The sequence below is a fragment of the Rhinolophus ferrumequinum genome, chromosome 6 (genome assembly GCF_004115265.2).
Source record: "Rhinolophus ferrumequinum isolate MPI-CBG mRhiFer1 chromosome 6, mRhiFer1_v1.p, whole genome shotgun sequence".
Classification (NCBI taxonomy): domain Eukaryota; kingdom Metazoa; phylum Chordata; class Mammalia; order Chiroptera; family Rhinolophidae; genus Rhinolophus; species Rhinolophus ferrumequinum.
The window spans coordinates 70486419-70511011 of NC_046289.1; the positions used below are offsets into that span (position 1 = coordinate 70486419).

At 43.7% G+C, this 24593-nt stretch overlaps 1 protein-coding gene across 1 annotated transcript in view; it reads left to right on the forward strand.

Annotated features, from left to right (window-relative positions):
* RYR3 (ryanodine receptor 3) overlaps positions 1 to 24593 on the forward strand; it is a 479789-nt gene that overhangs the window by 366743 nt on the left and 88453 nt on the right. The window contains exons 47-57 of the mRNA XM_033107698.1: positions 5382 to 5551; positions 7890 to 8110; positions 11621 to 11711; positions 13353 to 13493; positions 14719 to 14882; positions 17413 to 17491; positions 21120 to 21209; positions 22191 to 22337; positions 22522 to 22584; positions 23721 to 23796; positions 23911 to 24034. Coding sequence (XP_032963589.1) covers positions 5382 to 5551; positions 7890 to 8110; positions 11621 to 11711; positions 13353 to 13493; positions 14719 to 14882; positions 17413 to 17491; positions 21120 to 21209; positions 22191 to 22337; positions 22522 to 22584; positions 23721 to 23796; positions 23911 to 24034 — 1366 coding nt within the window. The remainder of the gene's footprint in view (positions 1 to 5381; positions 5552 to 7889; positions 8111 to 11620; positions 11712 to 13352; positions 13494 to 14718; positions 14883 to 17412; positions 17492 to 21119; positions 21210 to 22190; positions 22338 to 22521; positions 22585 to 23720; positions 23797 to 23910; positions 24035 to 24593) is intronic.

Sequence of the window (24593 nt, forward strand, 5' to 3'; positions counted from 1 at the left end):
TCTTTATTTCTTTTTTATGTAATTCATTGTTAGTGTATAGAAACACAACTGATTTTTATATGTTGATTTTGAATCCTGAAACTTTACTGAATTTGCTTATTAGTTGTAACAATTTTTGGTGGAGACTTTAGGATTTTTTATATACAAGATCATGTCGTCATCAAACAGAGATAATTTTACTTTTTCTTTTTGAATTTGGATGACTTTTATTTCTTTTTCTTACCTAATTGCACTGACTAGGATTTCTAGTACTATGTTGAATAGGAATGGTAATAGTAGTCACCCTGGTCTTGACCCTGACCTTAGAGGGAAAGTTTTCCATCTTTCAACATTGAGAATATTAGTTGTGGGTTTTTCTATATGGTCTTTAATATGTTAAAGTATGTTTTTTCTATAGCCAATTTGTTGAGAGTTTTCATCATGAAAGGATGTTGAATTTTGTCAGATGCTTTTTTTGTAACTGTTTAAATGATCATGTGATTTTTGTCTTTCATTCTATTGGTGTGATATATCACATTTATAGACTTGTGTATGTTGAACCATCGTCGCATTCCAGGGATGAATCCCACTTGATCATGGTGCATGAGCCTTTTAATGTGCTGTTGAATTTGGTGTGCTAGTATTTTGCTAAGCAATTTTGCATGTACAGTTGACCTTTGAACAACATGGGTTTGAACTGTCTGGGTTCATTTACACTTGGACTTTTTCCAATAAATATATAATCAGCCCTCTGTTTCTATTGGTTTTGCATCCATGGATTCAACCAATTGTAGATCAAAGACAGTATTTTTGATCTGCAGTTGGAAATCTGTGGATGGGTAGGGCTGACTGTAAGTATTGTTTTATACCATTTTATATAAAGGAGTTGAGTATATGCAGATTTTGGTATCTGTGGGGGATCCTGGAACCAATCCCGTACAGATACCAGGGGACAACTATTGTTAAATTTGCGGGAAGTCAAAGGTTATGTGTGGATTTTGAATTCGTGGGGAGCTGAGCACTCTTAACACCTACATTGCTGAAGGATCAACTGAATATCCATCAGGAACATTGGCCTGTAGTTTTCTTTTCTTGTAGTATCCTTATCTGGCTCTGCTATCAGGGTATTGCTGGCCCCATCAAATGAGATTGGGAGTGTTCCCTCTTCAATTTTGGAACTTTGAGAAGGATTGTTATGAATTCCTCTTTAAATATTTGGTGGAATTTAACCATGAATTCATCTGGTTCTAGGCTTTTCATGTTGGGAGGGTTTTGATTACTGATTTAATCTCTTACTCATTATTGGTCTGCTCAGATTTTACTTTTTCATGATTCATTCTTAGTAGGTTGTATGTTTCCAGGAATTTAACTATTTCTTCTTGGTTGTCCAATTTGTTGACATATAGTTGTTCATAGTAGTCTCTTATAATCCTTTGTATTTGTGTGATATCAGTTATAACATCTTTCATTTATAATTTTACTTATTTAAATTGTCTCTCTTTTTTCCTTGGTTAGTCTAGCTAAAGGTTTGTGAACTTTATCTTTCAAAAAGTTTACTTTTAGTTTTGTTTATCATTTTTACTGCTTTTCTATTCTCTATTTCATTTATTTCTGCCTTGATCTGTGTTATTTCCTTTATAGTATTAGAGTATTGTAGATCTGACTGTATACTTACCTTTACCAGTGTGTTGTGTATTTTCATGTTATTAATTAACATCCTTTTATTTCAGCTTGAAGAACTCCTTTCAGCTTATCTTGTAAGGCAGGTCTACTGGTGATGATTTCCCTGAGCTTTTGTTTGTTTGGGAAAGTATTTCTCTTGCCTTCATTTCTGAAAGACAGCTTTGTTGGTTAAAGTATTCTTGTTTGGCAGTTTTTTCTTTCTTCACTTTGAATGCACCATCCTACTCTCTCCTGGCCTGCAAGGTTTCTGCTTAGCAGTCTACTGATAGCCTTGGGAGGGTGGGGGGGGGTTCCTTTGTATGAAAATTTTTTTCTCTTGCTGCTTTTAAAATTCTTTCTTTGTCTTTGATTTTAGACAGTTTTATAATAATGTATCTTGGAGAAGATCATTTGGGATTGACATTTTGACATGACCTATTATTACCTTCATGAACTTGGATGTCCAGCTATTTCCCCAGGTTTGGGAAGTTCTCAGCCTTTATTTCTTTAAATAACCTTTCTATCTCTTTTCCTCCTCTCCTCCTTTGGGACTCCAGTGATGTATAGATTGTTTCTCTTAATGGTGTCCCATTAGGCCCATAGTCTTTCTTCATTCCTTTTCATTCTTTTTCCTTTTTACTCCTCTTGCTAGATAATGTCAAGTGATCTGTTTTTGAGTTCACTGACTCTTCTGCTTGGTCCATTATATTGTTGAAGTTCCCTATTGAATTCTTCAATTCAATCATTGCGTTCTTCAGCTCCAAAACTTCCATTTGTTTGTTTTTATGTTTTTAAAATTTTTATCTCTTTGTTGAACTTCTCATTTTGTTCTCATATTTTTTCCTGATTTCATTAAATTGCTTTTCTGTGTTCTCTTGTAACTTTCTGAGCATCTTTAGAATGATTATTTGGAATTGTTGGGCAATTCATGTATTTTTATTTCTTTAGGATCAGTTACTAGAAATTTATTATGTTTCTTTTGTGACGTTGTTTCCTTATTCTTTGTGATACATGCAGCCTTGCATAGGTATCTGCACATGAAGAAGCAGTCATCTATTCCAGACTTTATGGATTGACTTTCACAAGGAAAGACCTTCACCTGTGAATGGGGCACATTGGATTATGTAGTCACCCCACATCTAGTGAAGCAAGGTGCCACCTGCAGGGGTTTGTGGCAGCTTTGGGTCCAGGGGTGAGGGGTGATGTATTGTCAACTCAGGCCACCGGGATCCACAATATTGACAACTGTGTAGTCTTTTGCAAGAATGTCAGGAGTGCACAGTGGCTGCAAGAGCTGATGGGGTCCTTAGCTGTGCTTCCAGGTCTAGCGACTAGGGACCAGGGCAGGCAGTGGTGGTGGGCCTGGTATACACAGACTCAGCTGCAGAGACTAGCTGCAGGTACCTGTGTAGTGACCCAGGCCAATTGCAGACACACACATAATGACAATGGCCAGGGCCAGCGGCAAGAACCAGGGCCACCTATGGGTGCACTAGTAGCTTCAGGGACCCTGGCTGTCAGCATCTGCTCCTGTGGCTTCAGAATTTCACCCTATACACAGAAGTGGAGGCCAGTGGCAAGACTCTGGCCAGTGGGGTGCATGTTCACCACTGAAGATGCTAGCTACTGGGGAGCCCAGCAGTATGGACCATTGGCAGGAGACAGGGCCAAAGTTGAGCCCACAAGCAGCTATGGGGCCCTGGCTGTCAGTATGGACTCCCGTGGCTACAGGGTCTCACCAAGGGTGTGTGTGTGGCAATAGAGACTGGTGATGGTAGTCTATTCCCGAATGCACACACGTCAGTGGGTATCAACTTCAGGGTCTAGGCTGGTGTCTTGAACTCACACAGCTGCAGAGGCCAGGGCTGCCTGCGACTGCAAATCCTGGGTTCCGGCAGTAAAGGGGATGGGAATGGAGAGAGACACAGGCAGCTGGACATTTGCAAACATGAAAACCTGTGAAATCTGCCAGGGTTTCATGGTGGCTGTGCTGGCTGTTGCTTTCATCAGTGGCAAAAGCTACTGAGATCCTCTGCAGAGCAGCTCACTGGGAACCGCACTGGCTCCCGCTGTGTGACTGATACAGGTAGCCTCTGCCTTCTTTCTTGCCCTTAGCCACCTTCAGACATCTCAGCTATGCTAGTCTCTGGATGGGTGGAACCAAAGCAGTTCCTTCATGTAGTGCCCTAAAAGGCTGGAGGAGCTGATCACTCACCCCACTCTTCCTTTACCAATGGAGGGAACTCTTTCTAGCCGAGGCGTTCCCTCTTGGTACTGAGCAGTGCCAGCCTGGGGCAGGGGATGATGCAGGCAAAATGAAGCTGTTCTTCCTTCCTTTTTTGTGTGGTTATTCTCAGGTGTTTTGTTCCACTGTGTTGCTGAAGTTTCTTAAGTGGCCTCCTGATCTCTCCCAGTGCTTTTTTTGTTCACAGATAGCTGTCTAATTGTTGATCTTTGTGGGGGATGGAAACAGGGGTCTCCTATACCTCAATCTTGGCCATGCCACTCTCAAAAATATCACATATGTATAACTTCATAATTATTAAGATTATAGAGCTTCTGAGAAAACGTGGTAAAGAAAATAAATGTTGAACTCAATGTTTCCCAAACTTTTTGAGCACAAAACTCTTATTAACATTAAAAATAATGTTCCTCAGAACACCAGGTGTGTCTGAGAGGTTTATCCAGCCTTGGCTGTCCAGATCCAGCTCCCCCTGGTGCTCAGGAGAGGAAAGGCAGACCGCTTCCAGTCGTAAAGGTACCCTTCCCTCCTTGCTTACCCAAGTCTTACACTGGTCACCGGGCTAAAGAAGGTTCTGGGCTGGGTAGTACTACATCTCTGCAGGTCTCAGGGTACCTTATGAAGTACGGTATTTAAATATGCTCTGAGTATGGCTTCATCATTTAGGGGCTGTCTTTCCTAGTTATTTGATGTTAACAAAACAGTAGGAAGAAGACTGTTTTTCTTTTTTATCCTTTTTCAAAATCCTGTCTTTATTCTCCAAGTCAGGCAATTTTTATTTTCTTCGTGTTATTCCCCACTTCATCTTTGAACCTCTTTATTAATATAAAGTTAGAATTATTGGATAATTTGATCTAAATTTCACCTAACTCAGATAATAATTTCAAAATACTAGAGGACTATTCCCTCAGTTTTGTGCTGTTTATGATATAATGGCTATGGAAGTTTATTCTGCCTTACATTTTCTCTCTCCCTTTCTTATGTCTTCCATCAACAAAGCAGGAAATCAAGCCCTGATTCCTGGCATTTGCCCATTAGCGTGGTGTAAATACTCTCACTATGGTTAATTTCAAGCTACCAACATGACGTCACTGAGCACAGAGTTGGAAAGAGAAGAAGACACATAGCACACCATTATATTGCCTTTCCAACATGCAAATACAATAGATGTAAACAACCTCAAGAGTATATGGCTTATAGTAAAATAATTAAGAAGTAATGAATTTTGAGTACTTATTACCTTTTAACATATAATGTACTTAATTGTAAATTTTACATTTTAATAATGGCCGTGTCTAACAACTGGCTCACAAAAGTTCCCAAAATTTTAGCAACCAGCTGTTCCAAGCCAGTATAAGCTGGACCCAGCACAATATTGCATGATTTCCAAAATTCCTATGGCTTGTTAGGATAACGAGACATAGACAAACTCTTTGTCGCCTTTGAGACTGTGAAGATACAAAAGATAGAGAAATGACATTCTCTGTGTGTCTTTCAGATGGGTCGGTGAACGAGCCCGACATGGCAGCCAACTTCTGCCCTGACCACAAGGCACCCATGGTGCTCTTCTTGGACCGTGTGTATGGCATTAAGGATCAAACGTTCCTGCTCCACTTGCTGGAGGTCGGATTTTTACCGGACTTAAGAGCCTCAGCCTCTCTCGATACAGTAAGTGACTAAAATAAGAACAAATATGTTTCCTAGCATTGTAAGTTAGTCCCATTGGATTTAGAAGTGAGTATTTTCTATCTACTCACAAATTACATCTTAGTAGCTTGCTTTAAAGAGTGAGAAAACAGAGGCACCAAGAAATGGAAGGTCTTAATTTACTGACCAGACACTTACAAGTAGATGTAGGGAAACTTGACCTCAGATTTTCAATCCAGCTCTCATCATTTCAGACGTCTCTCACCTTGAGCATTACTTGTTGTGAGCGGCCATCCTGTGCGTTGTAGGATGTTTAGCAGCATCCCTGGCCTCTATCTACGAGATACCAGCAACACCACCCCCCAAACCAATTCTGGGTTTCACCAAATGTTTCCTGCGGGACAAAATCACCCTCACGTGAGAACTATGGCTCTGTGGCTCATAAAATCAGCTGGCTGGCAGCATGATAGTCTGGAAATAATCTTTCCACCCTCGCTCGTAAGTTTAATGCACTGACCGTCAGGAAGAATAGTCTAAGCTCAGGGCATGACAAGAGGCCAAGGGCAAATCCAACTTTGGAAGTCAAGTGTAAGGTAGAATAATCCAACATCAATAGACATCAAGACAGGAGGCCCCAGGAGTTAAAGAGCATAGATGCCTGATGCCCCGAGTCCTGACTAAACAGAAAAACAGTGCACCAGGAGTACTGGGTCCAAGGAGAAAAGACAAATTAAATCAGCTTAATTCCAAAAGCATTTTGCCAGCATGCGGTTGTTTTGAAAAAGCCAGAGGCATATAACTCTGGATCAGTCAAAAAGTTTCTCAAAGGCGCCACCTAGTGTCCAAGGGAGATAGCATTCTGAGCTCTGTGATGGTGTCAGCTAGCCAATACCTTGCCTGCAATGGATTCCATTTGAATGGTTCCTCAGAAATGATGGGCTTACCTAAAAATGGAAAGCAGTACCAGCCCCGATCTGAATAAGAGCTCCATCCCTGTCTGTGGCTTGGGATTAAGAAATGGTATATCCATGAAGGTGTTAGGGGCATGTGATCCTTTTGGACAATGAAAACAATGCTTCCACAGCTAATTTTGTTTTCAGCTTTTCTATAAATTCCTTGATTAAAAAATATTTTTTTTAATTATTGGACATTCCCTAGGTTCCTGATCAAAGCTTTCAACTTTTTATAGATCAGATAAACAGGAAATGCTATTCTAGCATTCGGTGTCCAAATCACATGCTTTTTCAAAGCACCGTTAACAACAGTAGAAGTTTTATAATCAGTTCCTCAACACACATATGTTCATGCATTCTCTTTTGAAAACTGTTAAGCCACTGGACTCAAAGCTCTTGTCCTTCCTCATTTTAACAACTCTCTTATGGTAATAAATGTGAAAGATTAGCTATGTCTTTCAGTATGATTACTCAGGTTTCTAGAAGACAGACTTTTGACAATTAACAAGAACACTTAGAAATGTATACAGTTCAAAGAAAGCAGTTTATCAAATCACAAGTTATAGAAACTATGTTACAGATATAATTACTTTGATAATCACAGAAAATAATAATTCATCTCTGGGAATCTCAAAGTTTCTTTTAAGTTTTGCAGTTCTTAGGGATGGTAGTTAATATGCTGTGGCTATGTTTAGTGTCACTAAGGGGGCCTTCCTTGAATCTAGGCTGTCTGAATGAACACTGTGAGTGAGAATTGCAGCAGTTTTAGAGAAGGTCCTAAGTTTCCTTGTGCACTTTTTCCTATGCAGAGTTAGGTTCCCTGTAGTGAGGTCTGCCCTCGTGTTGTTTATCAGATTGTCAGTAGCTCATGATGCTCATAAACTAAGGGATGGAAGTCAGAGCTCCACTGTCTCTCTGCAAAACTCTCACAAAACCAGCGTGTTTGAGAATTTAATTGGCCTATAACCATTTACTAATCTCAAATCGCACGAGGACAACTTGCGAGTGTCCATCAGGTGAGAAAAGAGAGCTAAAACCGGAATAATAATGTAGTAGCTTGACAGCTGGACTTTGCAGATTTCAAGGATGTCGGGTTAGACTGCTCATCAGCTGATTTTTAATAAGGGTTTAGTTGTGGTTTTTTTTTTGAGAGGAATGGATGTTTATGGATCATTTGAAATGAGTTAGGACCAGCCAGCCTTTGCTTTTCTGTTCATTTTTCCTTTTAACCTGATTTTTTTCATTTAAAATGAGAAAAAGAAATTGGTCTGCTGAGAAGGTGCAAAGTTGTTTGCCCTGTTGCTGTGAAACACGGATATGTGGGAGCTCATGGAAGCTCCGTACATGGGGTAAGCTTTGCTCTCCTTCCCAGAAAGATTAACCAGTGCCCCCGTGCCCTCTCCTAGGTTTCCCTAAGCACCACAGAGGCTGTGCTGGCACTGAATAGGTACATCTGTTCTGCGGTGCTCCCGCTCCTCACGCGATGCGCTCCTCTCTTTGCCGGGACAGAACACTATACCTCCTTGATCGATTCTACACTGCAGACGATATACAGGCTTTCCAAGGGACGCTCCCTCACCAAAGCTCAGAGGGACACCATAGAAGAATGTTTGCTTGCCATTTGCAAGTAAGTACCCCCCTCCACGTTCTTCACCTCTGTGTATTAATCCATGCCAGCTGCATTTCATTGTGTAATCTAAAAACTGGTGAACCCAGTCTAAGGAAGCTTCCAGGCCTTTGCCATATACCAGCCCTCCCCCAAAACATCTCCTCTTAGGATGTGCTCCCCATTTGCTGCAGGCTCTTTCTGATATCTGTGGGGGAGTGTGGGGTACAGCTCAGGCTCTGGCCCTTAGGGTTGGTGGACTAGGTGAGACTGTCTTTCAGGCCTGAAGTATTCAGATTAAGAACTAAAGTTTTAGCTCCTACGGTAGAGCCAGAAGCAGGTTTTTCCCCTCTACATGAGTGGACCTTTACACCGAGGCCACACTCTAAGAGTGTGACACAAAGCAACCGCCTCTAGACCTCACAGAATGGAAGCAAAGAGAAGAAGGAATCTCCAATCCCAGTGGGGAAGTAAGGGCAGTAGTTATCACCACAGCAGTTAGGCATCAGAGCCAACCAAGGACGGAGGGTAAAGTCACCCCAAGAGCCTTGGCTCCTCAGGAAACTATGTCAGGTCTGGCAGGGTCAAAGGAAGAAAGGCTCTTTCAATAGCAGCTCTCAGCAGCTGGTCCAGGACCAGGGTCTCCTCCTTTCAGCCAGTGGTTTCCCGCATCAGCTGCATATTAGAATCATCTGGGGAGCAACTAAGTTAATACCGCAGTGCCCAGGCCGCACCTCAGCCTCCAAAATGGAACCTTTGGGGAAGCGACCCAGGCCTCTATCTCTTGAAGGTGATTTCATAATGCAGCCAAGATTGAGAACCTCTGCTTTTGGTTGTCCTGGAGACAGGACCCACCGGCATCCCCTTCAGCGACCAGCAGGATGTGGTCTCGATTCTTATCAAATACTCGATTCTTGTGTGTTTCCTAATCACACAAGAGATGACTATGTATTGAGAGGCTAGGGCTACCTAGAAAACAAACAATTGATTGGTCCTTTTAGAACATCAAGCTAAAAGGCTATCTTACACTCGTATTTCAAATAGAGCAACGGTCTTTTATATTTAAAATTAAGCTGTGTCTGCTGTCTGTCTATCGTCCAAAGCCTGAAGGCTTCAGCTATTGTTGAACAATGCCACAGGGGACAAGCTGTGTCATTGTACAACACTATTTGCCTGGGGTGTGGAGTGGAGGGTGGGAGGGAGGCTTCCATCAAGGCCCCATAAAAGGGGCTTCTTGCTGAGATCTCTACCAAAGGCATTCATTCCAAGAGTAGTATAGCTGGCAGAGAATTGAGTTCTTTAGAATTTTTTGGTCTCGAAAGAGAGACAAAGTTAGATAGATGCACTTACAGGCCCCTAGGAATCCAGAGAGTCCCGAGGGTTTCCACGCTGCCACTTCAGAAGGAAGAGTAATGGCCCCGTTACTTGGGCATACGTGTCTCTACTTTTCTTCTCCACGGTGGCAAGGAAATAAATAATGAGTTTATGCACAAAGAAATCCTTCCTGTCGGCATCGATTCTGAGATTGGCTGGTAACTGCATCAATAGCTGCTGCGTATCTTATTCTGCCTTTTGCTCGATGTGAACTCAGCAGGTCTCTTAAAAACCAGACCAATCAAAGAGCCCTGTCTCCCAACTTAAGCTATTTCCTAGTAATAAAGTCATGTTGGTGTGACAGACAGGTATTAGCTGCAAATGCTTTTAAGGAATCAGACCTTGGGGAAATTAGAATTTTTACATCAAAACAAAAATTGAGCTAACATCCCTGTTACTACACTCGTGGGAGCTGCCACACTCCTGTTGGCCCGTATGAGCTCTAGATATAGCAGACAAACTAGTACTCAACTAGGTATGTCATTATTTAGTTTTCATAAGTCAGGAATTAATAGAGTTAGAGATTTATTTTATACCTGGATTTTATTCAATTTAGTCAGTCTTAGGTGGTACTATTAGTAAGCTAAGCAACAATGTGAAAAGTTCAGGAATTTTCCATTACAATGATTAGAGTTAGCAACAAGGCCGTTTTTCTTGCTGTGTGGGTTGACGGACCCTTTTCACTCCAGGACTTTTAATCACAAGACCAGCCCTAGGAAAAGTGTGAAACAGTTAAGATTTGTTGTCTGTCTCCATTGATGTCCATCCTCCTCGTTGTAGATGCCTCCAAGGTTTTCTTTCTTGGCATTCCTCAAACGTATAAGCTTTAACCTCAAACGTATAAGTTTTGACTCCATGGCTCCTTAGGCATCTGTGGAGGAATTCAGGCGTTCATGAACTGAACTGACACGCCAAATTGTGTGTGTTGCATATGTGCACTTTTCTCTGGAGAGGATCCAGAGGTTCCACTAGGTTTTTAAAAAGTCTGGCGATCTAATTTGCAACAACATGGATGGACCTAGAGGGTATTTTGCTAAGTGAACTAAGTCAGAGAAAGGCAAATGCCATATGGTCTCACTTAAATGTGGAATCTAAAAACCAAAATAAATGAACAAACAAAACAGAAACAAACTCAAACACAGAGAACAAACTGATGGTCGCCAGATGGGGAGTTTGAGGGGATGGGCAAAAAAGGTGAAAGGGAATAAGAAGTACAAATTGTCAGTTACAAACACAGTCCTGAGGCTGTAAAGTACAGCGCAGGGAATATAGTCAATAATATTGTAATTACTATGTATGGTGTCAGGTGGGTACTAGACTTATTGGGGATCACTTCGAAAGGTATATAAATGTCTAACCACTATGTTGTACACCTGAAATTAATATAATATTGTATGTCAACTATAACTAAAAAATATTTTTTAATCATAAAAATAAAGATTTTAAAAGTGTGGCAATCTAAAAATAAAGGCTAAATCAATGTTGCTTATTTCTCCCTTTTCTATCACAGAATTTACTTGCACCAAATAAGGCATGAGCACTTCGATGATTGTATAAATCGTTCTCTAATTAGTTAATGCACTTGCCTTTTAAAGGAGTTTTCTTTTTAACCCAAGAAATGGTTCCAATAATGAGAATTTCAGGGATCAGATAGTAACTCAGGGGGCCTTAAAAGTTCCCTTCAGATCACACCAGTAGGTGGCCTCAGATTCCACCTATGCAGCTGGTCAACACTAGCTTCTCCCTTTGCAGGGTTCAAGGAGAAGGTCAGTCCTGAGAGATGCCATAAAGCACCTGCCCCTTCTCTCTGTGACATTCTTTGCACACAATCAGTGGCAATATTTTGAATGTGCATGGACCCTAAAATATATTGTCACCTGGGGACTAGAATTTAACCTTAGACACCTCAGTTCATTAGCCATGTGTCCCTCTTTCTATATTTTAACTATAATCAGTCTTTAAAGTGTTTTGTAACTGACTGTGGTTTACCCAAGATCTTGTATTTTAGGAACTAATTGCTTTGAGGCTTAGTTCTAACTTACGGTTATTGCTGAGTGTTTCTTTCTTATTTTATTTCGTTCCGGTTGGGTTTCGTTGTGTTTGTTTGTTTGTTTGTGTTTCATTCCTTCCTTCTGGTTTTCTTCTTCCACACTGCAGTCACTTGAGGCCTTCCATGTTACAGCAGCTCCTACGACGTCTTGTTTTTGATGTACCCCAACTCAACGAATACTGCAAAATGCCTCTTAAGGTAAACCTGTCTGTTGCTAGACAAATGCAGTCCATGACACAGGAAATTTGCCTGCAAAATGTGATGTCTTCACAATTTGGGGAGCAAATTACATGTTAAATGGGTTTTACTCCTTTGTGTTGAGACCTACACAAAATCAAACTCCTTCTTGAGTGTCCAGGTTGAAGAGACTAGATTCTCTGGATTCATTAGCTGCTCCAATTTTCTTTAATTGCTTATCCCCCAACTGTTTGTTTTTTAGCAGAGGTTAGTGAGGGGACTTGGATTTTGTGCCTTCCCACCCTAATTAGGTTTTCAGAACATTTTCAGTCTCAAAAAGCTTTGACAGCCCTGTGATTATTCACGTAAGTACAGAAACTAAAATGTCCCTTTTCTATTTCATACTGTTTTATGCTTTTTTTCCTCTTCTGTAACAGATCTTCTTTTTTGGTTTTGTTTTGTTTTGTTCGCTTCATTATTGAAAAGAAAGGCCATAGAGCCCTCTGGTTTTTTGTTGCTTCCTTCCTGATTTTCTCATAAATTACAAACATTTTACACTAGCACTGCAAGCAGCTGGGCCTGGGTGGGAAGGCACCAAAATCAGCTGCCCACACAAGAGGGCAGTGTTTCTTTTTTTCAATCTTTTACCTCTGAAGCACCGGACATATTTGCATATTCAAAAGTGTCAGCCCTGGCCAGCCACACCTGAAAATTCTGCCTAGTGATTTTAACAGAATTTTTCCTTCTTTTCAGAAATAGTCCAAGCAAGGATTTGAAGAAGCATTTTACTGGGATAAACAGAATTCCCAGAAGCCTTTAGTTCAATCCTGTTTCTATATACCAGTCAGAAAACAGCTTGTATGTTGTCAGGGATTCCACAGCCCTCCAAGGGCTCATTTGTCTCTCTAGCCCTAATGGTCCCAGTTCTAATCTTACAAGGTACTGTAGCTGAAAACCACAGTGTTCACAGGTGTTGCTTCCTTGGCAGGCCTGTTCTGTGAGCTGGATTCTGGTTCCTGAAGAGGCATCATAGATAGTCCTCAATAAGCTCACTTTTTTTTACCCGTTACATCAGCAGGGCTTTTTCTTAGATATGGATCCTACCTGCTGGGATGGGAACATTGACTGTTCACTTCTACCCTCTACTGGCCATAAGTGGAACTGCTGTAGCATGGCTGGGCCATCCCAAGGCTCAAGAGAAAGGAAAGGAAGCCATGGGCATTAATCAATGTAGACAAAATCTTCAGCCCCACAATAAGCTACCCGCCATCCCCTCCACATATCAGCCTTACCCAGGATCTTCCAGATTTATATGCAAAGGTCTCAGAAGAAACGCTTCCCCTACCCCAACTGCCTGCAACAGCACACTGTGACAACTCTCAGAGGGCAGCATTTTCTCATTTGGAGTAGAAATAGTTTCTCTCCATTTCCTAATAACTGCAAAGGGCACATTAGGAGGCACAAGAATGAATTAGGCTGGAGTCCATTAGGCAGGAAAGCAGACCATTCCCACTGGTATGTGAGGGCCTCTCTGTAGACATCCTAACTGTTTCTAATGTTGGTTTCACTCGCGTGATGTTTTATTCTTCCCTGTGTGTTGCTGGTGCCTGTGGACCTTCTCTACCCCACGCCCCTGGTGGAATCCTGCTCGGAACCGCCCAGCTTCTGACGAATCACTATGAACAGTGCTGGAAGTATTACTGTCTGCCTTCAGGGTGGGGGAGCTACGGTCTTGCTGTAGGGGAAGAACTGCACCTGACAGAGAAGCTCTTCTGGGGGATTTTTGACTCCCTCTCCCATAAGGTAATGGCAGTGTTTCTTGAACAAAAAGTGACCCAAGCACCTACAGATAATGATAGCTAATCTCTAGTCAGCCTATACCGTGTGCTGGAACTGTGCTAACTACCTCACAGGTATATCACATTCATCCTTACTCCAACTCCCTGAAATAGGAACTACTCTGATTCTCATTTTACAGGTGAGGAAAAGTCTCAGAGCAGTGGAATAACTTGCCAGACGCACAAAGCTAATCCAGGGAAGAGCGACAACCCCAGTAAATTACAAAACTGTTTCCTGGTTTCAGTCTTGACGACTTCCCCTGCCACCATTCCTTTCTTCCTGCCATTGTGTGGCCCCTGTTAGCTAGCCTTCACCAAGGTCAAGCCTGGAGCACAAGTCCTGACATCTCTGATGCTGGGATGTGGGGTATCCAAAAGACTCGAAGCTACCGTCGGGGAGATTCTTCGCGGCCACCTGTGTGAGGAGGAGGTGGAGGGAGAACTGACGGCCCTTGAACCCAGAGGCTTCATGGACCGTCTGATTGAAATACAGCTTCAACCCTCAGACTTGCCTTCACTTCCCGTAACCCAGTTTGTTTAGAGTTTTGAGGTCATCAGCTGTAAAGGTTGAAAATGAGGAGATCTGGTTTTCTTATAGAAGCCTAGAGCATGTGTATAGCTTACTCACCTGCATTTAAACTGTCGTTATTCCCGTATTCCTTTGGTCTAGTATAAGCAGATCAAAAACTGTCCCTAACCCCATGTGAGGTGGCTGAAATGCCTTCCTGGCCAGATTCAAGAGAGAATGGATGTGATACTGAGCAGTCTGCTGATGATGTCAACATATGAGGGGCCTGGCAAAGTTTCTTATGTCCTCTCCAGTCACAGGTTGGGTCAGTTTCTATAAGCATCTATAGCAGATAAGTTTACAGACATTTCTGGCCTAGTGAGAACCAAGTTAACCCTTAGATATTCTTGAAATTAACTATTTAGGAGATTGATTTAAACCTTGATTGACCGTTTTTCAACTTAACGCAAATGGTGGCTTGAGGGCTTTACAGATTATCATGTCATCCTCCAGGGGTCCCTCAGTGTCCAGCAGAATGTGTCAAAGGGCTCACATGTTCCCCACGTTGGTTAACCTCGACAAGTGAACGCATTTTTTTTTGTTCAGCTAATTGATGAATGGTTCTGCTGGGTGGCCGTGGTTCTGGTTTCTGTACTAACATGGTCTTTGCTTTTCCTCACAGAAGTATGACCCAGATCTTTTCCGAATGGCCCTGCCTTGTCTCAGTGCTATAGCGGGGGCCTTGCCACCAGATTATCTAGATACCAGACTCTCGGCCACGTTGGAGAAACAGATTTCAGTGGATGCAGACGGCAACTTTGACCCGAAACCTATCAACACCATGAAGTGAGTCCAGAGTCATCTCTGAGCTGGTCCTGCATTTCACCCAGTGGCCAGTATTTCTCTCTCACAAGGTAGCAAGAAATTTAAGTGTCCCTTCCTTCCCTCCACCAATACTGCTTGTCACTGCCCTTGACACTACAAGTCACGTCAGGCACTGGACTGCCTCCATTCCTGAAGGATTCCTCCACCCACGTCTGATTATACACTGTAGTATTATACTCCAGGCTTTTTTTGGAGGGTGGAATTGGTTTAATATAAGAGATGGGTGCTCTCCACAAATAAATGTCACCTGAGGCATTGCAAGAACCACTCTGACAAATGAGGTGATTAATTTATTAATGGTTTTTTTGGCAAAATCTTCAGTCTTTGTGAATTAGGCCTTTACAGTTCTAATAACATCAAAACAGCTCCATAAATAATATTCGGCTGAGCTCCAGCAAGGCCTGAGGATATAATGGCAGAACAGTATGGGGTCCTTACCTGAGAGAGTGGACCTGCTCTTTGCCACGCCACGGGATGCTGGAACTTTGGAATAACCCCACAATAGCACCTCTAATTTCACCGTCTGATTGGCCAGCATTCCTCACTGGTGATGATTAGGTCATGGATAAAACATATCCTCAACTTGGGCTGGTGGCAGTTCTGCTCCAGTTATGATTATGTGTCGCGAGGCAGATAGTCTTCCTCTCCAGGTGCATTTTAAATGAAGAGCTCCAGAACTTCTTTCGAATGAGCAGGGAAAGTAAGGCATCCTATATGAGCCCCTTGGACTTGAGGTTTGTGGCATTAGTCCTCAAATGAGAGCCATAGCCTGAGCCCTTCCCAGGGGCTGTCAGCTTTGACACCATGTAAAATTCGTCTTTGGGAAAATTAAGTACACATTCCATCAGACGGAGCCTTTAGCTGAATGGATTGAACATTCCAAACAGAATTGAACCTGTGGTAAGGAAGAGGTAAGAGGCGTGGTAAAACATCCAGCTGGAGTCAAAGATGAAGCAGGTATTGGCTTTGGACACCTTCACCCTATGAGAGTGGAAGAGTGCCGAAGGATAACAAGTAGTGGAATAAATAACTTGGATGCTTCTGTAAACATAGGAGGCAAGGCTATGTACTCTAGCAGTTGTGTGGTAAAGATGAGTGGTTCCATGCTGCCTTGGGAGTTCGGTTTTATTTACGTATACTTCTGATACCAGTATGGTTCTTCGAGTAATGGAGTAATAGAGACCGACTCTGGCTCTGGTAGGCAGAAAAGGCCTCTTTGCAAAAGGGGTCATTATCAAAACCTAGTGATCGGCTGATTAACTCAACCTCAGCAAGGACAGGAGCCAAGGCAGAATGGCCAAATGGACAATGTTCAGGTGTCCCCATGAGGTGACTCTCCTTGAAGAGTCTGCTGTCATGGTCTCACCCAACACAAGATTCAACTTCCTGGGAGAATGAGTCAGAATGGCCAGGTCAGATGCCCCTTCTCAGAGGCAATTCACGTAAGACTACTCAATGCAAGACTTGGTCCTTACAGGAAAAGTGTAATGCAGGGTCTCTGGTCCCGCTCTTGGCTGGTGGACAAAGAATATGGTGAGGCTGAAAAGGAACACCAATGGAGCCATAGACAGGGGAGTCATACCACTATATTCTCGATGGCGGCTGGTCATGACACAAAAGAAAATATCTGCCAGTATCCTAACAAGGAGTCTTTCTGTACCCCAGTCTCGCTGGCGGCCGGGGGAGACACAGGAAGTAGGATCAATATGATCTGCAATCCAAAATCTGCTTGCTAACCATACTTGTTAGCTGCAATTTGTGCTTGCTAGTGTAGCCACAGCAGTTATATTAGTGGCTAATGGCTAACTGGTTACAGCTGATGGTCATCTGATCACAGCTGATGGCCATTTGATCACAGCTGATGGCCATCTACTACCCGAGCCAGCACCTTTCCACGTGAGGTCGAGAGCCTGGAAACTGCTCTCTGGGACTCCGTCCTTACTGAAAGGGAGGCACTCTGACCAGCAGAAGGGGCAAAAACTGCTGGGCCAGCAGAAACCACACGTGCCTACTATACTTCCAAAATTCTAGTATTTAAATAGGAACCACTGAACCCACAAAGGTAGACAATCACTATTTTGTAACATTTAATCCTCTAGCTACCCATTCCTGCCATTCTCAAATTGGAGCTATAAGATGACAGGCCAGTGTCTTTGGATGGAGGGATTCTCCCTGCATAACCTGAACAGGTCTGGCCCAGGAGCCAAAGTGGTTCCTCAGGAGTCACAAGAACGCAGAGCAGCTGGAGGGAGCTATCCTGCAGAGACACCCCCTGATTAGACATGGGTGTGTCTGTGACCCAGCCGGATGGGCCACACCTTCAGCCCAGGAAGCTCACTGTGTCTGGAGACCAGCTTCAGCTTTGGGTTAGCTGGTTGATCAAATCCAACTTCTGAAACAGTTGATTGTTGTTGGTTCTGGCCATCTTTTCAGCACATCCGGCTGAAGTGTTTGGGTGGGTTGTCATTTGTTTTTTTCCTCCTCATTGCAGTTTCTCCTTGCCTGAAAAATTGGAATACATCGTCACCAAGTACGCTGAGCATTCACATGATAAATGGGCCTGTGACAAGGTAGGGATTAGCATCCAACTGACAATTGTCAGGGGGCAAAAACAGCCCCAGAACATTAAAGGGTCCAATCCTGGAAATCTGCCTGATTCCTAAGTGACAGACTGGCCACGCCGAGAGCATTCATTATTTCTGAGCAGCAATTTCCCAGGGTTGGTGGAGGTCAGAGATATAGGCGGCAGCAGCTGGTGGTGCTGCTTTTTTGTATTTCTCCAGAAAATGATCGATTATAGGAGTGTTAACTTTTTTCTCAACATTGCATTTGCTGAAGTTTGCTCCCAAGCATGTGCTTGCGTGTGTTTGACATAAACGCTTAATGCAGTGCAGGAGGAGGCTTTTATTAATACTTTTCTTTGATATTTTTTTAAAGGGAAAATGAAATTGAAAGCATTAACTTTTGCATTTTGCCAGGAAGTTGGACTTTATTCTAGGGAGGGAGGACACACGTCTTCCTATGACGGGCAGCGGTAGACGTCCTAGACACTCCCTTATTAATACTAAGCCTGTCCATCTGGTGTTTAAAATTCCTCACCACATGAGGTCAGCCTGCTTAATAAGTTTAATTGCTCTGTCAGCCCTTTAATGCTGGCAGGCAGAGTGGGAGGAATGTGCCAAAGACATCCAGGATTCCTGTGGGCAGCCATTTAAGGACTGGAGCCATTGCTCAGCTGCGGCTTACACCATGGAACAGTGGACCACATCCCCAGCAAGGCCACAGAAATCACCTCTAAGCAGTGTGCCCTGGAGAGGGGACACCTTGTACCACCGGCTCAGCCTCCGTATCAGTCTGGGCTCAGCTCTTATTCTTTTGTGGTCCCTATTGGGGGCTGAGGATCACGGCAATCATTGTAACTGTGGAACGAGCTAATACCTCACAATTCGAGAGCAAGGGTTGACAAAACTTTTCTGTAAAGGGCCAGATAGTAGGCATTTGAGGCTTTGTGGGCCAAGCAGCCTCCGTTGCAACTCCTCATCTCTGCCCTTGTAGCACAAAAGCAGCCACACACAGTGTAGAAAGGATAGAGCTTGTCTGTGTTCCAGTAAAACTGTAGTTATAAAGCAGATGGTCGGCTGGATTGGGCCCAAGGGCTGCAGTTTGCTGACCCTTGCACAAAAGCATCTGTATTTTCCCACCACGCTTTACATCTGCCATTTGGCCAGCCTGTGAAATAGGGAGAAGTGACACCCCCATTACTTCATAGCAGTGTCCAATTCGTCACTAAGCCATGGGGATTTTACCTCCTTAGTCCCTCTTGGATTTGAATAGTTCTCTTTATCCCTATGCCATGGCTTTAATTCAGGCTACAGTCATCTTTTGCCCAGACCTCCTAACTAGTCTGCCCACGTGCATTTTCACCCATCTTCATGCTGAAGGCAAGTGATAGTTTCAGGATGCAAATTCGGTCATATCCTACCACTGTTCTCCCATATAGCCCCATCTCCTTGTTAAAATCCCTTAAGAGCTTCTAAGTGTTTTTAATATGAAGATCAAAATCCTTAACATGGCCTGAGAGGCACTGCCGAGTCTGGCCTCTGCTGCCATCTCTAGCCTCATCTCTCCCTTCACCCTCTGCCCTCCAGCCACAGCCCCTCCTTTTACCTATCCCACACACACACACACACATGCACATATATGCACACACGACATGTGCCTGAAACCATCTGTCTGAGCCAGGTGCCCATCTGCACTCACACATGTACACACAGCATTCACCAAGTCAGCCTTCAAATACCCGTCCAAGTGTGTATTCCTCGGATGGCTCCTCCCCAGATTTCTCAGATATAGGATCTCTTAGCACCTCACTCTTTTCTGTCCTAGTATTTTTATAGCAATATCACGTAGTTCTATTTCTAATACTTCTACAGTTGTACTAGTTATCAGCTATACATTCATTGCTGTAGTATTTGATTAATCTCTCTTCCACTAAACTGTAAGTTTCATGTTTTTAAGGAAATATGTTTGCTCACCATTGCCAAGTGGGCATTGATTATCTAACAAGAAGAGTATTTTCCTTGTCCTCAAGGGCCTTACAGTCTCGTGAGAGAAACAAAATATACTAGCCATGGTGGCACAAGGTATTCATTGCTGCAATGAGCTTGAGTGCAGGCTTAGAGTACATAGGAGGCGTGTCTGATCCAATATTGGGGGTCCAAGCACACTTCCTCGAGGTGGCGACATCTACCGTATGTGATAAAGGATGGGTCGTTGTTCGGGCACAGAGAAACGAGTGCATTGCAGGCCATGGGAGCCGCAGGTGCAGATCCACAGAAGCAAGAGACCATTTGGGGACTTTAGGGAACCAGAGTTCAACATGGCATGACCATGGAGTAGGGCAGGGAAGCAATGGAGAGAGAAGTGTAGAGAGGTCAACAAGATTTTCGCTGTGGAGTTTGCATTTTACCATGATGGCAGCTGGGAGTCAGAAAATTTTAAAGCAGTGGAGTGCCCTGACAGGTTGATTTTATAAATATCATCTGGCAGTGGTGTACAAAATGGAGTCAGAGAAAGATGGCAAGACTGGTAGCAAAGAGACCATGTAGGACACTGTTGCAGTAATCCAGGTGACAGCTGATGGGGACCCGAGGAGCAGGGCAGCTGGGGAGAGGCAGACAAATGAATAGGTGTGAGAGGTTGAACACAGGTGAGAAAGTGCAGAGGAGAAGGGACTGTCAAGGAAGTTTCCCACATTTCTGACTTAGAAAGTGAGTAGAAGCTGGTGCCATTCACTGAGATAGAGGGAGCCCAAGAGGAAGGGCCACTTAGAAATGGAAAGTGCAGGTTCTGGGTCAGACATGTTGAGAGGTACCTGTAGAAACCTCCAAGCAGAGCTTCAGTAAGTTTGGAAATTAGGAGAGAGATCTAGTCTGGAAATACTGATTTGAGATTAGTCCTCTTATGGACCATAGGCCTAGATTAGGTCACCCAGGGAGAAAGTGCCCCGTGAGAAGGGACAGAAACTTGAGAAAAATACACATTAACAAATGGGCAGAGACAGAGATTGAGAAGGAGCAGCCAGGTGCCTTTGAGCTGTGACGTTACAGAAATCAGGGAGTCTTACTTATCTCTGTATCCACAATGCCTAGGGCAGAGTCTGGTACCTACTGTAGTAGGCATTCAGGCAATGTTTGCTCAATGGCTTTTGAAATTCTTCAACTTCTGTGACTTGAGGAAACATGCATTGCTCCAGTGTCACTGTGGGTTTGGCGGGCGAGGGGTACAAACAAAATCAGCCCCCTCCATGCAGTGGGCAGGGGGTCCTGTCCTCAGTTGCCTTTACCCTTGACTTCTGTGCCTGCCTGTGAATGGGACACACTGACCTGACAAGCATTGTTCTCATGTCTTTTGAAACATCCTGCTGTCTGTAGTGAGCCTGACACACAAGCAAGTAAGTGGAGGGGACAGCAATTAAAACAAGAAGAAACAAAGGAGCAGAGTTCAAAATTCAGGGGGCAGAGAGCCTGATGGCCTTAAAGGATTAATTAGACTTTTGTGGGGGGAGAGGGGGGTGCATTTCCAAGCTCTGTCACATTCCATTATTCCATTCGTTCAGTGAAAATCGCAGCAGAGATATGGGTCAGTAGCAGGGCTCTTTGGGTGCTGAGGATATTTGAACTGAGAACATTTCCACAGAGTCAGAATGGATGGAAATACGGGATTTCCCTGGATGAAAATGTGAAGACACATCCATTGATTAGACCTTTCAAGACGTTAACAGAGAAGGTAAGGAACAGGCCTCGGTAACCCCGAGTGGCCGAGCTGGTTGTCCTGCCGTGGGAACTTTATCAGATGATCAGAGGAGTTCGCGGCACATTCATTCTCCAGTGTCTTAGAGACTTTCAAGGACTCAGTAAACCCCCCAGGAGCTCACCACTGGGCACCAGCCCCAGAACCAGTTTCCAAGAGCCCAGCCTCACGATCTGTCTGTTCTTTGGCTCTGAGAGCCCTTTGGAGAAAGAAGCACCAGTCAGCACTTAGAGGCTGGGCCAAAATGCATTTGCAGTTCACTTGTAACTGAAGTAGGAAGGGCTTTTTTTTTAGATTGTTGGGATGGGGGGAGAGGAGAATTGCTGAAGAAAACTCAGAAAGAAATGATTTCCAGTCATGGAAGACAAAGGGAGCAGAGAAGAGCGTCCCCAAGGAACTATGGATAGGTCTCCTGGGTTTTTTTTAATTAAGAAATTTACTTCAACTCAACTCTGAATTCCTATCTTGCGATCAATGAGCTCCTTGTAAGCTTTAGGCCTAGTGTCACAAGTAAAGGATGGCATGTGTCTCTCTACGTGCATATTGACCATCTATCAAATTGTGCATAGCTCTACAGAGAATTCTAAGTCTAAGGAATTCTATTTCCCAAGCTCAAGGGAGAGCTTCGTGAAGACATGTTTTGGCAAATCCTCTCTTAAACAGCTCCTGGAACAAAAGGAGTCACTCTGTTCTTGCTCCTCTTTACCCACAAACTGGATAATGTCTGAGACATTCCCTCTGGAGGCAGGAGACTGTGGGGCCCTGTGTTTAAAAACATCAGAAAGACTGATTACGTGTTTCAGCTAGGGCGCTGCAGGGGGTCTTCTGACCTTGTAAGAGGAAGGTGAAGGCAGGTAGCACCCCATCCACTGTGAGATCCAGCTTCCACAGAGAGACAGGCCTGGCAGGGTGTCGGGGCAAGCTCTGCAAACCTCTTCTGCTCAAATTTCCTTCTAGGAGAAGGAAATTTATCGGTGGCCGGCCAGAGAGTCCCTGAAAACCATGTTAGCTATGGGCTGGACTGTGGAGAGGACCAAAGAGGGAGAAGCCCTAGTTCAACAGCGGGAAAATGAGAAGCTTCGAAGCATGTCCCAGGCCAGCCAGGTATGACGAAGGCCGACACTGGGCCAGTAGAAGCCATGGAGAATCTGGGAAAGCTCTCCCTGGGGTTTCAGACGCCATGAGCCCTGGGTTCTTTCAGTATCCATCTTTGGCAGCTGATGTCAGGATGTTGGTAAGAATGAGAAAAATAATGGCAACCCCAGTGATTCTGCCTTTGCTTTCCTAGGGCAACAGCTACAGCCCAGCCCCCCTGGACCTCTCCAACGTGGTGCTCTCCAGGGAGCTCCAGGTCAGCGTTGATACTTTCAGAACAGTGTAACTTGCTTTCTAAAACCCCTCATGTGCAGGCTATGTTGCCCTCCAAAGAGTTTTCTTTTTTAAGAGAGAGAGAGAGAGAGAGAGAGAGAGAGAGAGAGAGAGGGAGAAAAGAATGCCAAGAACATATCACCACTAAAATATCAAACTGAAGAGGGCCATACTGCACAGAGCTGACAGGGAAAGTCTCAGCAGAATTAACCAATCATCTAAGAACGTGAGGCTTTGTACTTCTAGCAGGGACATCATAATAACAAATTACTATAGCAAAACCCAAAACAGAACTAATAACAGGAGAAAATCTGTGAAAAACCCCTGGGTTGGGGTGCTTTCCTGGTCCCAGTAGGTCCCCCCAATGATAAGGAAACTTGCATAGCTGGTTGGGATTAACTCGAGTTCTCCATAATGGTGCAGACAAGCAAGCGTTGCAGGATTTGGGGGTATACCTCCAAGAGGATGCAATTAAGAGCCCTAAGTATCTACCTCCCACTCCTTCCTCTTGCACACACTGGTGGCCTAGACGGGCCCCAGCCAGGTGCTGTTACTCCTTGGAGAGTCCATCTGACCAACCCTTTGGACCTTAGAGAGCGTTTCTTTCCAAAGTACACCCTTCATTCCAGGTCACTGTTTTATGAGCTTTATAAAGATAAATTCTATCTGAGAAATTTTGTTTGCAGCGGTTTTCCCCAAGATGTGATTATTTTTCATTTGCTACGCTAAAGGCGTTCAGGGATTCTCGACTTTTCCTGCACCCCCACTTCCAGTTCCCTAAGCTCGGGTCAGGAGTAAGATGTTGAGCTCCTATGACAAATGAAGTGCCACCAGATTGCACTTTCAAATGGAAATGTGTGTTGCTCATAAATGCATCAAACTGCCAGGATAATAAGTTACAAGGGAAGGACAGAATTCGAAATTGTTTTCTGTGTGTCTGGGAAGATACAAAACTAATGAGGTGCATAAGCACAGACTAATTAATGATGAGAGACACTCAGCAATGTGCTGTTAGCATTTGGTGGTCCTCTGTTCCCAAGGTTGCCTGAAATAGCCTGGCAAATCTGAACCCGTTTTTCTTGCTTCCTCTCTGACTATTGCCTCTTCGTTGGGACACAGGGAATGGTGGAGGTGGTAGCTGAGAACTATCACAATATCTGGGCCAAGAAGAAGAAGCTGGAGCTAGAGAGCAAAGGTAAGCCTGGTTCACAGCATCTTGCCAGAAGGTGAGCTGGGGGGCAGGTGTGTTTCCCCAGAAATGCAAAGGAAGAGCCAAATATTTTGTCATCTCTTGCTTTACTGACCCCAGGTGGTGGCAGTCACCCTCTTTTGGTACCATATGACACCTTGACTGCCAAGGAAAAGTTTAGGGACCGAGAGAAGGCACAAGACCTGTTTAAATTCCTCCAGGTGAACGGCATTGTGGTTTCTAGGTAAGTCATCTTCCAGGTGATGTTAGCAGGAGCAAAGCTGGGCTTGTGGGTGTGGTCTCCCCTCTGCAGGTAGTTGCTCACCTGCCTACATAACAGATCAGAGTAAGGACAGTGGTTGGGCCTTTTGAAATAAGAAAATGTTTACTTTGGAGGATGAAGCCCTCTTTCCTGACATAAACAGGACTTGTCAGTAGCAATTTTTCAAAATCAGTTACAGCATTGAGTCGTGATAAATTATACACACAGACCTGAAACATTTAATTTTAACTTAAAACATAAACATGCATTCATTCCCAAATCTTGTGCTGTAGGCCAATGCCTTTTTTCATATGTTGTCCTGTCAATTGGAATTATAAAACGCATCCATATTGCATCCCCAAAGCTTTGGAATTTGGGCTTTCTTAAAGAGTAGTGAGAGTTAAGGCACATACAAAACAATGTAAATGTCTTAATTGAGTATTCTTCTCAATGACTTTTTTTTCTTCCCCTGTCTTTTTCCAGTTTTGTCACCCATACCTACTCCAAAAACAATGGGTTTGGAAATTTTGCAATTGGAAGT